The 17,003-nt window shown below is 46.1% G+C and overlaps 1 protein-coding gene and 1 non-coding gene across 8 annotated transcripts in view; one reads left to right on the forward strand and one right to left on the reverse strand.

Moving 5' to 3' along the window:
* The window catches only part of nSyb (neuronal Synaptobrevin), a 34,875-nt gene that overhangs the window by 13,662 nt on the left and 4,210 nt on the right, over positions 1–17,003 (reverse strand). For 4 of the 7 annotated variants that reach the window (XM_089573825.1, XM_089573823.1, XM_089573827.1 and 1 more), the window contains exons 2-4: positions 10,373–10,496; positions 7,102–7,180; positions 4,246–4,325 (exon numbers count right to left, since the gene is read on the reverse strand). In XM_089573825.1, the coding sequence (XP_089429951.1) occupies positions 4,246–4,325; positions 7,102–7,180; positions 10,373–10,496 (283 nt within the window). Of the gene's footprint in view, positions 1–4,245; positions 4,326–7,101; positions 7,181–7,966; positions 8,046–10,372; positions 10,497–17,003 lie in introns of all 7 variants that reach the window. The other 3 variants (XM_089573826.1, XM_089573824.1, XM_089573829.1) reach the window with 1 other exon arrangement.
* Positions 10,882–10,955, forward strand: TRNAT-GGU (transfer RNA threonine (anticodon GGU)). The gene has a single exon. It is a non-coding gene; the product is annotated as a tRNA-Thr (tRNA).

A 17,003-nucleotide genomic window follows, 5' to 3' on the forward strand; every position in this document is an offset into this window, starting at 1 on the left:
ATTAGTGAGCAAACTATGCCAACTAATCATGCCATTCTAGTTTTCTTTCTAGCACCATAATACTGAGTGCCATAACTTCCAAGAAACAGTAATTTTGAGTAGCCCTGTTAATGATCCCAACAAAAATACACGAAAAGTTTCATCTCGAGTAAGTTTCTCGCAGCAGTAGCATAACATCACAATAAACCACCTTTCTGTGAATTCTCAATGAGTTGAAACATTTACGCATGCTGCTTTGTTTGAGGCCAGAAACCAAGGAGTGATGGCGTCGCAGTCAATCAGAGCAACAGAGTTGTTAAATGCACTGCCATATCAAGTGCTACTTCCAAATGAGCTGCTGTCAACTTTATTAAGGGGGGACCCTAGTCTTTGAAAAAAAATTTTTATTAATGAAGTCACAGTTATGAAATTTCCAAGCCACATGTAGTTTTGTGCACTGATTCTGGATATGTCATTTAATTTCGTGTAAAACAATTCCTTGAGCACTAGTGCAATTTTTATGCAAGTATTTTGGGAAAAGTTTTGCAGAAAATTTGCTGCAGGAAACTCGCTGAAATGCATGCCATTGGGTTCTCTTGACACCAATGAATGCAATAAGGGTAAAATTATCATCCTGGCTATCATAGAACTTGAGTTATAAAGTTTTGAAGTTGTCGCTTCAGAAATGAGAAGAAAAGTGTATCCCTGTTTGTGAAGTGGCAGCTTCAGTACCCTATATCTCAAGTTCTATGAGAGGCAGGATGATAATTTTCCCCTATTGCATTCCAAGGTGTCAAGAGAACCCAATGGCATGCATTTCAGCGAGCTTCCTGCAGCAAATTTTCTTATATGCTCTCTCCAAAAGACTTGCATAAAAATTGCATAAGTGCTCAAGGAATTGTTTTACACAAAATTAAGTGACATATCTAAAATCAGCACACAAAAATACATGTGACCTGAAAATTTCATTACTATATCGAGATTAATAAAAATTTTTTTTCAAGACCAGGGTCCCCACTTAACACGGTGTCAGTTAACGCATCCTAACTTCTGACAGGTGCACGTATATAAGCACGGGTGTGTAATGCAACACTCCTGTCAGAACGTGTCAAGACAACTGCATTTTTCAAATGCAAGATCACTTTCTCTTAACTGCCCTTGCACTTCTAAAACGACGTGGGACGTCGAGTTAAGCACGAATACGTGCATTTCACGCAGATCGGAAGGTATTACGTTTTGAGTGTACATTCACGAACACTGGTGAAGCGAAATGCTCAAATCTAGCTTGTTTAGCTCTAAAACGACGTGGCACGTCGAGTTAAGCACGAATACGTGCGTTTCACACAGATCGGGAGATATTACGTTTTGAGTGTACATTTTCTAAGCTAAAAAGCTGGCACCAGAATGCTAACATATTCAATCACCATGGTTTCCACCATCAGAATACATAAAAGACAAATTTTCACATAGAGACGTGTTACTGCATTTCTAATGCAACTGTTGTGGGATCAGGCTCTTTGAACACCAAACTTTTGACATCATGAAAAAAAAAAAAATTGGGGTCCTTAACAATCGAGTTCTAATCAGTTGAAAGACAATACTCCAGGACCATTTGCACAGTTTCCATTTCCAAGTAAGGGCACTGGCATTACAGTATTTTACATAAATAGAGTCTCCTCTTGAAATTTCGAACTTGGGGAGGGGGGGGGGGGGGGGGAATATTGTCGAACTATATGAATTTCAAATTGAGGGGATTCTTTTTAGAGTATATTTTAAGGTACAAGGCCTCATTCAAATGCAGATCCTTTTACAAGGAACTGATTCTCTACTTCATTCATTTTTAACATTTCCGAACCTTAAAAAATAAGATGCAAAAATTACGTTCCTACCTTACTTAGGCTGGAAGCTACATGCACTTTCAGAACCCCCAAACCCTGTATATTTTTACACTCGTCCTCCTATCCTTATGTTTTTAAACTGAAACTAAGTTTTTGTGACTGAAATTTGCAAATATTACCTTAGTGTGGCAAATATTTTTTGATTACTTTATAAATCTTTCATGTTTGTGATGTTACCTGCTATCCTCATTTTTTGGTTACGTGCATATCTACCCAAGAATAAGCAGAAGAGAATTGTGAGACGTTAGAAGTGCGTAGATTTGGTGGAAAAGGAAAGTTGACATATGCCCCAGTCTGATTAGCTAAAAAGCTACGACAACATCGCCATACGAACCAAAGTGGGGACCTCTGAAGAAAGAAGCAAGCCATGCTAACCACTAACCGTCCGTTTAGCTCTAAGCTTGCAACAAGAAAAGGCGAGGCTTGCGGCCACTTAGGTGACAGCCGATGTGCTAGTTAAGGGAGCTGTGTGTATGAAAACTGCCCTCCAAATGACATTATCGGTGATGTCAAACCAGCGTACAGTGACCTGCCCTCCAATCAACTCTGCCTAATTGACTACACAGCAAAACATGACATGAAAATTTGTATTTCAATGGGTTTATCAACCAGCAGTCTCCCAACTCGCATGATGTAGATCACTTCAATATTGGAAGCGGATGCAACATAGACACCCTAAGGATGGCGCTACTGTAAAATGCGGTGCTCTTTCAGAATGTTAGAAGGTAAGCGACGCCAACCAAGTAAAATACAGGAAAAAACACGCCGTTTCGGGACCAGCTCGGCCCCTTCTTCACGGTGTGACTACGGGCGAGTGCAGCTTGGCTTTTTAAGCCCCTATGTGGAGGACCTGCGGGTCAATGGTCGCAGCCCATGGACGTAGGATGAGGGGAGAGTCCCCAGGGAACGATTAACATTCTCTCGTGTTTGCTGTATGTGCCACCACTTGAGTAGAAGCCTCCTGCGTGGGCTACCTTCCGTTTCCAATACAATGGTGCTGTCGAAGTCAATTGGGTGGTCACACCCTTCACAGTGTTCGGCCACGGCGCTGCGTTGACGAACCGAATCGTCACACAGGTGGCCCTGTGTGGCTTTTTAAGCCACACAGGGGCTTAAAAAGCCAAGCTGTGCTCGCCCGTAGTCACACCATGAAGAAGGGGCTGAGCCGGTCCCGAAACGTGTTTTTTCCTGTATTTTACTTGGTTGGCGTCACTTACCTTCTCCTAACATTAAATTTCCCAACCAGACAGACTTCTGTCGAATGTTTTCTTTTTTGACTCTTTCAGAATGGCTCGCATCGCAAACGATTACTATTGGATACACAGGATTTAACAAATGTCAGTTAATTACACAAAACGAATGAGAAAGAATAGATGACCAGCCACAGGAGCAAAACGATACCTCACCGACTCTCGACAGGGCCCCAGCTACAAGTGGTGCATTCATAGGTCTGTACATCTTTTCTCTGTTTGACATGGTTTAAAAACTCTTCTTTTTCCTCAAAACAGGAATTTACCCAACCTCGTGTTACGTGAACACAGATAACTTTTCCTTGAGTCAACATTTCAAAATGAAATTTTGTACATTCATTCCCAACATGTAGAAGCAGTGGACTAGGATAAATGAAATCGATGCGAAACTTTTGGCATTACATGGCTCAACACTGACAGTACTGCGATAGGAGCAGGACAAAATTTTTTCACTTGGTTCAGTTTTTCAAAGATTGCGCCCTCAGTATTTACGCTATCCTAGTTAATTGTGCAAGACACAAAGACACACATGCCGCTATATAAATGTAAACTCTTTTCTTGGTACAGCATTTCAGTGGTAACTTATCACTGCTGGTCAGTGACTAGCAATATAAATGCATTTCTTGGCAACAAACAACCGCTAAAAATTAATATATACCCCATGTACATTTTAAGTAGTGTGATAAGGTAAATAAAACATTTCCTACAAAATAAAATATTAATTATAATCCTAGCTGCTCATTTTAAATATTTGTTTGTGGCCTCATACCATAATGCACCTGACATCGACTGGGCCAAAGCATCAGTAAGAATCATCAGAAATTCGAAATATGCGTGTCTCAATAAATGGAGGAGTCCACTAACTCAGTCTGATGCTGGCTTTAAATGCATACTTTGACACAGACCAGTTTCACACCACTTGAGAAATATCAAAATATGGGATGCCAACTATCAACCTCACACAAAACCTGACACATTCAACAAGTTTCTTTCATCTTCACAATTCCTTCACAACAGTCACCAAGGATTGCTGCCAACATTCTGAACTAAAAAATACACACACAGCACTCCTGGCCTAGCAACAAAGAAAAAAGTGGTAAAAGGGGGGGGGGGCTCACCTTGCAGTTTTTCCACCAAAACTTCCTCTTCAGCTTTCCAGCTTGCTGTTCAAACTGTGAAGCGCCTTGCTGCAAGGCATCTGTTTGCATGCGTAGCGATGACAGGAACAAAGAAACGCAAAAGGTGTTCATAAATAGATGTTATCCAATATTGATTTCCAAAAGAAACATCAATGTGAAGGCCAGATGCACATTACTGCGTGGGTATAAGACACTACACTACTAAGAAACAAGCCTTGTGGGCCATATATTTCTGGCAAAAGGCTGTACCTAATCATGAATAATTTTGGGGGGGCAAAATTTCTCCACCTCCAATTTCACAGGCAACTAAATAACTTGCTTCTGGTTATCTAGAACGAAATGACCTGTAGTAAGAGAATTTTTAAAATTGTAAACAGCCCAACAGTGTTTAGCTTCATCAGGTGAATAAAAAGCAAAAACGACTACAGCCAGTGTTGTGTCGTCTCATCTGATTAACAATACTTTTAAACAGAGGAACATAACTGAAGAGGACACTAAAGGTTACTTCACGCGTGGGCCATTAGCTTCCAGAAACTGCAGTCCTGTCTCTCCAATGCCACACTGCTTTCTAGTCACACATTCAGGCATTTCTTTTACACACACAAAATATCTTTAATATCGATTCCTCCTACACATTTAGCTATGCTCCTATATTATGAGATTCATTACATTATGTAAAAACGGTAAGGAGGCCTTCATGTGGCATTTATTGTGACTGAAGCCATCCGCTTCTCGGCTTGGCATTGTTGGCACAGCAAATGACATGGGCCACTAGTGAAGCCATTACACTCAAGGCAGCACAAGCAAATAATGTGAAACACTTTTTGCCACACAAGCTTACACAAGTGCCGAGTTGCCAAAAATTTTTCTTGCCCCTGTGCTATATAAATAAAGGAAATCCTCTCAGCCCAGCTTAATGGTTTCGTGCTTTACATATAAGCTCACGACAGTCTTAAATTATATTTGCTTTAGTGTCCTTTTCAACCATTTGTTATGTCCGAGAGCAATTCCATAACAATACCTGAAATTTCCTTTGACAGGTTATAACCAACCTTAGAGGCGACAGCTGTTATCATTAGTCATTAGGCGCACATAAATCACTATATTAATACAGCTTGTACTGTGAAAATGATTTGCTACACAATTCGAAATACATTAAGACAAAATCCATGCAAAATAGGGAAGCTGAACAAATGAAAGAACCATAGAACAGCCCAAGAGATGAAGGAACATCGTGCCACAGAAAAAAGCATGGGACAAAGGCAAGCACTCGAGACATGTTAAGCAAGGCCAGCAGGAACAAAGCCCACCATGAACTAATCAATAACAAACAAATGCTTCCGAGAACGTAAGAGGCCCCGATGACTCTGCTAGATGCATAAGATTCGTCATGGTGCTCACCTGACCAGTAACAAATGGCAAGAATGAAAGCCTACCTCACTGCTAGAAATACCTATGTAAAACATTGGCTGTGGGCAATTTACAACTATGAGGTGCCACACAGTGAATCTTCAATACGTCAATAACCTTAGCACTACCTAATACCACTGAAAGGAACCGAGCTGTATTGCATCTGAAATGCTTGTGACAATGCTCCCAATTAAAGTTAATGCTGCTGTGCTTATCTGTGGCTCAACTATACATAATGCGTCAGGGTTGTATGTTGCAGGCTGCTGGCTTGATGCTGTCACCTGAAGCCTATCTATGATGCAGCAGTGATGGTCCAACGAAAAAGACAACCTTCAGCTTCACTGCAATGTTTGCTTCTTCAATTAAATTCTTTCCCAGGAACCTGTGCAAATGTCTATGCACCTGATGCCTTCGAAACCCAAAGCCAAGCTTGCTGCAGTTATGGAAAGAGGACAAACCAACTGCTGATATACAAATTTTGCTGGATACAGTTTTTATCCTCTGCCATCTCAAATACACCTCCACTTATACTTGACTTAACATAGATTATCCCCAGTATGCTTCACCCCCCCAACTGCCCCTCCTTATATTTGCTCTTTTGCCTCTGATCTTAACCAGTAGCAAGATATTCGTAGCATATCTATTTATGTTGAAATGTGGCTAAGTAAGAAAGTGAAGATTGCAAAATTTTAATTTCAAACCACAGATGGCCTTGTTGGTAAAGTAACAGCAGTGCTTTTTAATCTGTTTACGTTTTGCAGTGTTTTGTGTGCTATCAAGCAGTCTAGACGGCTGCACCTGTCACTGTCTGGAATCCTCTGACCTAAAAACAGTTGCTGAACCAATTCAAATCTGTTTATGCAGAATCAACCTGACCAGTCATGATATCAGTGCATTTATGCTTAATGTAAAGCAGCATCAAGGAAGCCAGTTGTTAATAGTGTGGAAGTGAGATCTGCGGAGCCCACGCGCAGAATAAGCTGGAAATAAAACTGGTAATAAGTTCGAGAGGGATTAAGCCTTGCAATTATTGCATCCTGCACTTCTTTCACAGCAGCTAATTAGTCATCAAAGGTGTGAAAAACGTGGTCCAAAGGGTGGCGCCACAACCTCCACAACCTCCAGAGCACCAGAACAACAGCAACATGACAAGGGCAGCTCGAAGCAACAAGGACAAAGCAACCACAACGAAAGTAAATGCGTGCAGTGACAAATCAAAGAAACAGAAGCCACAAGAAAACATGGAGACCACGGCAACCGAGAAGGAAGCGCAACTTCTCGAAAGGAAACAGCTGCACGAAACAAAAATCTGTCCTGTGCAATAAAGATGGGGGAGGAAGGGGTGAAAAGGAAAAGTTGAGGAGGTGTGGAAGAGAGAGAGAGAGAGAGGTGGGCGCGCACAACAGCCTGCACACTGGTGGTTACCTGCGCGATCATCCAGTTCCGATAGCTTCTGATCTCTCTCCAGCACTTTCTCCACGTTTGTGCGCATGATATCCACAACCTAAAGACACCGCAGGAACCGGCAGCCAACGTGGAAAAAAAGATGCACACAAGAGAGGGGGAGAGAAAAAAAAATGCACTAAGAAAAGCACGGAAACGTGGAAGACCCACAAACGCACACGCTGCTCCCATCAGACGCAGGAGCAAAAAAAGAGAACACAAGAGACAGGAAAGCGAGGAGACACCTCCGATTAGTGTGAATGCTTGCCTGCATGAATGGGACAGAAGGAGCAAGGGAAGGGACGAAAGGACCGCGAAGCAGTAAGGGCACACACTCTTGGAGCCAACATACATACAAGCAATACGCGCAAATACACACAAAGTGAAGATCAGTTTACAAGTGTAGCAAGGAGGTCATTCACAGACAACGCACATCACAGAAGGAACAACCCTATCCATCAAACAATAATACCTACAAACTAGGTCCGTGTGTCCTAAGTAGGCTGCATACTTCTAAAGTGTGCATGAGAGAACTTTACAGAATGCCAACAACTGCCTAAACAGATATGGGCAGAGAGAAAACGAGACTGCCGAGCAGTGCAGAAAGAGCAAAGGCACAACCAAAGCAGCAATTCAATCCTGCCATCTAACTTTGTCAGGTGTTCCAGGTTCCTCATTTTGCAGCCTGTTGGAGTTCCCACGGACACAGTACTCGTTCTGCCCACTAAAAAAAAAAAAACTTGCACACAAAACAACTGTGTTCCCTTGTGTTGTTCCCAGTGCTGTGAATGCCTCCTTGCACGACACTGCAACTGCACTGCGACCTGCGCTTTTATTTTTTTCTCACCTGCACGGTCATCCAGGTCAGATAGCTTCTGGTCTCGTTCCAAAACTTTCTCAACATTGACACGCATTATGCCCACCACCTGGGCCCAGCAGAAAAAGCGCAGCACCCCCCCCAGCAAAAACGCAAACCCTTTGATTTGGAGTTGTTGACAAGAAAAAAATCAAAGCAGGTATTGTTCTGGTTTTGCAAGGTGTGCATTGGCAAGGCATGCATTTGTGGTAGTAATTAACACAAGAAATGCAATGGCGAATTTCACTAGTTGATTTGGAGCAGCTTTTTCTGGCCCTGTGGGCGGGATTAAATATACGTTTTGTCAACTTGGTGTACAATCGTATTTCACCAACGGGCTCCGGGAAACTGAACTTTGAATCCAATAAAAGCAATGCCACTCGTTTACCGTCACGGAAAGAAATAAACTGAAAAGGCTACTCAAAATCAAATGTTGGAATTCACCGAGGCACCAAACTGCATCAAGTCTAAGCGTGGCAAAAGCACAGTCAGACAGCAGGAAATGCATGGTGACAAAAAATATTGCACCAAACTTGCTAGCAGCGTAACGGGGTCAAGGGGTAGGTCTGATAATTGTTTGATTTTGTAAGCGTAGTTTGTTTAGCTGCTAAACATATTTTTCACTCTTAGTAACAGCTTGGTAGGAAAGTATGACTTCAAGTAAACACACTGAACCTACAAAGACCAGTAGAAGAGAACTTCTCCCAACCAGCCACAGTGTTTATGCCTGCCCATTGCATTTATGTGTGCACAAGAGAACACGCAAAGAGCGAAAAACGTCACCACTAACTTCAGACTTCACAGCAGCTTTACTAATACAGTCCAGATGCAAAAGCTCTGGCTGCAATCCTGGGGGCGAGCTACGAACTTTTGATGGAAATTTTTTTATAGAGGCTGCACTCAAAACAGGAACAATGCATTCCCTGCTCCCAGAGCTGCACAAACATATGCAAGCTGTTTAAAGAAGGAGGCAAATTTCTTCACTTGGATAAGAACAGGTTAGGTAGAAGAATGGTAATTGGCTTTGTGGGTTTAATGTCCCAAAGCAACTACACAGTATTGGAGGGCTCTGGATAATTTTGACTGCCTGAGGTTCCTTGAAGTGCATTGACATTGCACAGTACATGGGCCTCTAGCGTTTCACCCGCAATGATATGCAACCACCACGGCCGGGATCGACGACGAATTGGGGTAAGCCACTTTCCAAACAGTTACCACATGCAAGTAGTATTAGCAGGAAACGGCTAATTAGGAATCGCTAAAAAATGCATGAAAATAGAAGTCCTACAATCTTTTCTTATTTAAAAAGAAAGATATTGATCAGAAGGCCGCAAGCACCATTGTTTTTCTCTCAACTGCAAATATACTAGCTATGCGTTATGGAATCAGAACAGTGACCTCGTGAAAGTGCTTTAAAAGCAAGTACATACCTCAGAAGGTGCATATTTCAGTTGGGCTCACTGAACATATTTAAGAGAGACCTCACTTAAAAGTGCAATTATAAGCCACGAGCGCTGATAAGGAGTACCACATCAAATTAGAGTGTGTGCTTTACTAGAATAAAGTCATGACAGAACTAAGCTAAGAATTCTTGTTGCTCCATCCGTCTGCCCAAATGCAAGCCTACACAAAGTAAATGAGTGCTCCAAAAAAGAGGCTGGCAGTAGCTTATAACAAGCTACACTGAGTCTCATACACTGAGGTGAATCTCGTACACTAAGAGGTGAAATTTAGGCCACAAAAAAGATTGTAGCTAAACAAGCAGCTCAAGTACAAAATCTGCACACCCCCTTACACTCTTGCCTGTTATCCCCCCCATTTCTCACCAATGATGCCTTAATGGCATCCATTTCTTCGGAAATTACTGCAGAAGCCTCCATGCTGACCTATTCCACACTGACCTTGAATTCTTGGCTCAGCTAATGGATAACGGCGCTCGAGAATTCTGGGGATCACAATAACAAAACAAATAACAAACCCCCTTGAGGCTTGAAAGCAAAGATGGCTTGTCCTATTGGCTGGTTGCTCTGTCATCCCGAATCACCTTTGCTATACAAAACAGTCTCGACTACATCCCCGAGTCACACCCCTGAATGAGAAAGTGACCTGTTGCTCAGGATTATCCAAACAGCACTGCACCCACCAACCTGAACTGCCTGCCCAGGGTGTGTTAAACATCAGGTAAACACCTAGTACTGTGCAGTGAGGCACCAACTGTTAGACACGCTTCCCAGTAGTCCTATCCCGATGTCTGAGAAACTTCCTTCTCTGCCTGTGCAGCTAGATTGTCTAGAAGACACACCACTGCCACTGAAAATACCACAACAGAACTGGAAATAGTGCATGGGCTGAGCGGCAAATCACACGTCCACCGCTCCGTGACCCTCAACGACGCACCTCATCAACCTGTGCCTGTGTCTGCTGTATCCGCTTGGAGGCCGCCTGGTGTTGGGGGTTGGGGGCCCTGGGCGCCCCCTCCTGGTCGGCCCCCGGCTGGCCTCCCGCTGCTCCTGGCTGAGACCTGCAACATCACAAGGGGACATGCTTTCAGGCACATTCCAAAGAAGAGTTTGGAGAGAAAGGAGGCTAAGCTGTCAGCCCCTCGCCGCCTTCTCTCAATGAAGTTTGACATTACAGCCCAAAACGAAGATGGTTGGTTGGTTTATGGGGTTTAACGTCCCAAAGCGACTAAGGCTATGAGAGACGCCGTAGTGGAGGGCTCCGGAAATTTCAACCACCTGGGGAAGTTCCTATTCGCTCCACATGCATCTCTGAAGTGGTGCCCCATGACAAGACTCAAGGCAAAATCTACTCCACCTTGGGGGATTCCCCTAAAACATTTGACCAACACAGTTCCCACTTCGAGTTATTGATCAATTCGCTCTCGCCCTACCATAAGCTTGCCGTCCTGGTTAGCTCAATTGGTAGAGCGACTGCTCTGGTGAAGCGGTGGTCCTGGGTTCGAACCCCGGACCAGGACGAATTTTTCTTTAACTACGAAGTTTCTGAGAAAGCTGTATAGCTTTCCTTTGTAGCCGTATGGCTGCGCTCGGGTGGATGCCAATGAGTAATTACTCCCTTATTGCAAAAGACACAAATGCAGATGACACAACCAATGGTTGAGACCACCCGGGCTAAACAAAAAAACACAGGCAGCTAAGTGTAACACTGAAGCTGATGCCAAGTTCAAACACCGACAGAGTTAATGGAGTGCATCCCAACAATCCAATAGATAAGGCACCATCACTGATTCAGCTGCAGTAAGTACATGAGCCTGGCGGTGGTTTTGCAATTCACAGTAGATGGCAGAGCAATGGATGTGTCACTGTTCTGCAAGTGCCTATGTCACGGTTCATGGAAATTGAAAAATCCAAAACTCTTTATGAGAAACAGTGCTGTTGTAAATTATCTACAGCACACTGCGGCACACTTCCTCTAGTACTGTCATTCTTAAGTCGTACACCATTGTCAGCAAAACAAAAGCAGCCTGAAAATTTGATGTCCCTACTTTAAAGGGAGACTGAGGCGGTTTTCGAATCAGCTAATTTTTTAGGGTTTTGAAGTAGTGTCATTGCTGATCACGTCTGTGTAATTATTTTTTCGATTTTGCCCAGAACAGTGGCGCAATCACCAATTAAAAACGCGATGTTTAAATATCCCGCGCCGCGCGCGACCGCAGGAGAGGAGAACAGCGGAGAGGGAAACCTCGTCCATGTCGGCCAACGTGACGTCACGTTGAGGAGCCGGGGATACTTCGGCGCACCGGAGAGAGCTTTCAGCGCGCGTTGTTTCTCGTGCTGCATGCGTTGTTCCTCTTACTGCGTGCGTTGTGACGTACAAAGCGTGTCAGCCGACCTTGAGAATCAGATTCAACACGAGGTACTACTCTGCTTTCGTGTCCACGAACAACTACGCCCGCGACTGTGTCGTCTTCCACTGTTTTCCGCAAGATCATACGCTCGCAGCGCAAGCGCTCGCTGCTTTGACGAAGAATTCAAGCCGACCAAAGCAAGCGTACTCTGCTCGAAGCACTTTCGTGAGACCGGCTACATGCAGAGCTTGTCCCTAATGTGATCTCTGGAGATTTCGGTCGCGGCTGAACCATGACGCAGTTCCTTTCATTTCCTCGCGCATGAGAGGCGTGTCACCATTTCGAAGAAGCGCCTCTTCTAAAAGCAGAAATATGCTCACTAGAAACACGCCCCTGCAGAAACATAATAGATGCTCAAGCATGTGTCGCTCTTCTCAGCTTATAGGTGCGGCCAGACCACCTGAGGCGTGCTCAGCAAGGCTCGGTTAGTGATTTTGTACTCTGTTTGACGTGTCCAAGCAAGCAAGCAAAGCAAAACACAATAAAGCAAAGCAAGCAAGCATTGAAGCTCTTCATATGCGGCATCTCGTTTAATCGTATCTAAGCGATTAAAATCTTTAAATCGTATTAAAATCGTATCTAAGCGATTAAGCGATCAGCGCCGTGTGTGTCTACTGTCCGTTCTCGTCCTGTGTCCTTGCGCTGTTTTTATTATAAAATGAAAGCGTTCGACGTTCTGATTTCGGATGCAAATTTAACAGAGAAATGAATGTCAATCAAGTTTTTGCAAAAAAACATCATGTCTCGCAACCTTAGTCGGTTTCTTCTTCAAGTTGTGGCAGCGAACGAGTTGCAGCTAGCTTGGCTTTTAAACACACATATAGTTGGCCACTACTTCACTGAACCTAAACTGCAAATCTAGGAAGGGCGAACGTTTCCGAGACAGCGATTAATATTTTCTGGCATCTGCTGAACGCGCCACGAGTGAAGCAGCAGCCTTGTGCGCGTATTTAGCTTGGTTTCCAGCGCACAATGATTCCTTCAATATCCTGTGGTCACATGCCTCGCAGTGCTTGGCCACTGCGCTTCGCTAATTTTGACATTAGCTTTGTGCTGCTTCATCGTTTCCTTGAAATACTTTCTTGCCCCAACCTACGCCGGGTAGTGAGAATAGGATTTTTTGTACACAGCGCTTTGGGCCTTTTCTTTAGGATGACGCTCTTTCGGGCGAGCCAGGAGGCGTCCGGTGGTGGTAATTGACTTGAGTATTGTTCGCACCCCTTCCTTTCCGAGAATACCAGCCGAGGTTGTGCTGGCACCTTTTACGCATGATCTGCGTACGTGTCTTTCACGCTAGCGTATGCTTGAGCTAGGCGTAGAATTTTTGGCTCGTGTCTTTTTTGCTCTCAGGTGATACGTGGAATGAACAAACTGTAGTATCCTTTTCTTTGGAGGTCAGTAAAAAAAAATAGTCGCCATATTCGCTATTACAACGCCACGGAAAGCTGCGATCTGCACTCAGTGCAGCGCCGGATCCGCATCGGCAGCTTCTCCAGTCCTCAAAATGACGTCACGACCTCGCTTGACCAATCACGGGGCGGCAGCGCGCCGCGCGGCGTGCCCCGCGGCACAGGCCGCATATTTCTGCTAAAAAAGGCAATTCGCGCTTGTTTTTGCCTTATTTGGATGCGATATTCGAGCATACAGCATGAAAAACTATAGGTCGCCGCTGCCAGCCGGATTTTCAAAAAAAGTGCTTCAGTCTCAGTAAAGTTTCACAGGTTCTCTATCTTCCTTCGCACCAGGGGTGCCCCGCCAGAGACGGTTTATCTAACTTGAAGATTGAAGCTTGATCTCTGCACCAGCGGTGCCCCGTCAGAGACGGTCTCAAGATGTGTTGACACGCAGTGATAAAGAAAGGCAATAACTGTGGTTTATGTACAGATATTTAGAGCGTACATAAGTTTAGACACTCGAGACAAATTAAACGGCAAAAGGAGAAACAACCAAAAGGTGGATCTGGCTAATACTAGGGGAGGCCCCTACTCGGCGTTGCCGAAGATGCGTAGCATCTCACCTTAGCGCAGAACCCTGCTTCCAGCTCCGGGGCCCGGTTTTAAAGCCCTAAAGGCCCGGCCCACATTTCGTAGCTTCCAATCATGTCACAATGTTCACATGATTGGTTTATCAAGAGCCTGGCCAGCCCTCCAGCTTCCGTAGGGCAAAACGCCCTTTCCACAAATACAAACGCACGGTCGTGCCAGTACGTGCAGAGAACATTCCCTCCACTACAAAATAAAAATAGAACAAACACAAATACACATCCGTGCCAGCACGTGTGCGAATCGGTACCGCGGGTGGGGTGGACACCCGTACTTCCCAGCGCGTTCGCGAGCGGCCGCGTTCCAAGAAAGGACACGCTCCGCTTTGAGTGCCCCCAGCCGCGTTCCGATTACCCCCGCGAACGCTACCGATACCTTACACGCCCTTCCCAAGATTCTACAAAGGGCTCAAATGGCACTTTTAGAATTATAACAAAGGGATCGGTACGGGTCACAAAACCACCCTGTGGGTTACATGCCGCGGATACACTAGCACTGGCACAAACAAAACCAAAAACAAAAAAATGCACACGGGCACCACACAACATTACGCAAAATGCACACTTAAATACACACAGTGGCATGCCTGCCGTGCGCCGTAACACAGCGTCCAAGTTGGTGCGTTGCACCCAGTTCACCAGCATGCACACCCGCGTCCTGCTCGACACACACACCGACACTCGCAACTACAGCGTTCCCTAGCACTCGCACGACGTCCGTAAGTGGCCACATGAGCCTCCTTAGTCGCACCGAGCGTCCTTGTGTGCGTTCGAGCCACTGCGCGTCTCAACACAACGCCTAACTGCCACTCGGCTCATTAGGCTGGTGCCACAGCAGGGCAAGAATTCAAAAATTGCTGCCCTCCAGGATCGAAAACAACGTCCTGATCCTCGATAAGTCCAAATCTTTGACCCCACGACGCACCTGAGGGCCCGCTCTCTCTGGCGCGCCGGTACGAGCCGCGCGCTGCATAAGGAGCATAGCCCCTGCCCTGTCTAACCGTACCACTGACGCCGGTTTTGCTACTCTTGATCTGGCATACTGCAGCACGGAACGTACTTCTCCACGCAGCGACTTTCAATTTGAAAGCTATGCGCCTGTCACCTGGCACTTCGCCTCGCTTAGAGCCGTTTGCTACGTTCCTGCTCGGGCAAACACTGACGTTGCCGTACCCTGCTTGACAGGCATTTGCCGGTTTCGTGGCATCGTCTAACTCCGAGGCTCCATGAGCTCCCCGACAGTCCCTTGACCCGAGCTTGCCTTGCGGCAAGTCACCACTCATTTCCGGGTCCTCAAATGACCTGGCCGGACACACACCGGGTGCGTTCGACAACTGCGCGGCGCTCTGCCCGGTCGGCCCAGCGGGCCCACCTCCGCTCTCTGCCTCGGATGTAGAGCTGTTGTCACCAGGAACGCTACGGGGCACTTCATGCCCTATGGCCGACACAGTCTGTGTTTGCAGCAACGCCAGATTTTCTCCGGTCCCTAGCTCCGTGTCAGAGATCACAATCTCATTCATAGAGCCTGCAGGAATTATATCACTCTCCTGCTTGGTCTCGGACAATTTCGTCTCGATTGGACCTAGACCATCAGAATTGGGCTGCTCTTTTTCTTTGTTAGCCGCCCGCAGTGGCGGAAAAGCTGTGATCCCTTCAGAAATCTCGTTTTCGCTCTCTGCGGCATTTCCTAACAAAGATGCGTTCCCGCAAACCAGCTGATTGCTTTCAGCGTCCTGACTGCTGTTTCCCTGATCTGTGCATGAGAAACATAAGCCTTTATCTTCCAGCACATGCGGCCTCTCCGCTCGGGACTCGGAGCAGTTCTCCCTGGCTGATTGACTGGCTCTTCTACTCTCCTTGATCTGAGAGATCTCGAGCTCCACCTGCTGGCGTCTTGCTTCTATAACCTTCAAGACATACTTTACATCCTGAGGTTCTTCCTCGCGAAGCAGCGCCTTTCCGCCATTTACTTTCGCAAGTTGAGCCTGAAGGTCCGCCAAGCGCGCCTTCGCTAACTCAACCTGGTACCTCACATCGAGTGAGGGCCGGCTTGGATAACTCTCCATACCGCCTTCCGTACCCCCCAGCTGTCCTACCGGCTCGAACACAGGGACGTGAACAATGCGACCAAGGAAACTCCAGGTTTCGATGCGTCGATCCGCATTGCCAGCTCCTTGGCGTCGGAGTACACCGCCACTTTCCCCGGACGCTGCGATGAGCTGTCGCACGCCGCTGCTCCGCCGCCAGTGACCGTCAAGTTATCGACGCGCTGCTTTTCTGGACCGTATGCAGTCCCGCGTCGCTGGACTACTGCCGTGGTCCTTGCATCCTTGCCGGCGTCTCTCCACAGGTCCTGCCTCGAACGCTGACCTGTTGCCTTGTCGTCGCCTTTCTCCCTGTCTTCAGTCTTCTTCCTGCGCCGTCTACCGATGGCCGCAGGATCCTCGTCGACTGCGCCAGTAAATTTTCACAGGTTCTTCTTCTTCTTCCTCTTTGCACCAGCGGTGCACCGCCAGAGACGGGTTGGTTTCAACTCGAACTGAAGCTCTTCGCACCAGGGGTGCCCGTCAGAGACGGTCTTGTGTTCAGTTGAGACGCAGGGGAAAGGCGAATACTTGAAAGATTTATATACAGCTATTTACAGCGTATAGAAGTTTAGACACTCGAGACAAATTAACGGCACAAGGACAAACAACCAAATGGTGGATCTGGCTAATACTAGGGGAGGCCCCTAACCGGCGTTGCCGAAGATGCGTAGCATCTCACCTTAGCGCAGAACCCTGCTTCCAGCTCCGGGGCCCGGTTTTAAAGCCCTAAAGGCCCGGCCCACATTTCGTAGCTTCCAATCATGTCACAATGTTCACATGATTGGTTTATCAAGAGCCTGGCCAGCCCTCCAGCTTCCGTAGGGCAAAACGCCCTTTCCACAAATACAAACGCACGGTCGTGCCAGTACGTGCAGAGAACATTCCCTCCACTACAAAATAAAAATAGAACAAACACAAATACACATCCGTGCCAGCACGTGTGCGAATCGGTACCGCGGGTGGGGTGGACACCCGTACTTCCCAGCGCGTTCGCGAGCGGCCGCGTTCCAAGAAAGGACACGCTCCGCT

Source organism: Amblyomma mixtum, chromosome 2 (genome assembly GCF_055824585.1).
Source record: "Amblyomma mixtum isolate Tamu chromosome 2, ASM5582458v1, whole genome shotgun sequence".
NCBI classification, from domain to species: domain Eukaryota; kingdom Metazoa; phylum Arthropoda; class Arachnida; order Ixodida; family Ixodidae; genus Amblyomma; species Amblyomma mixtum.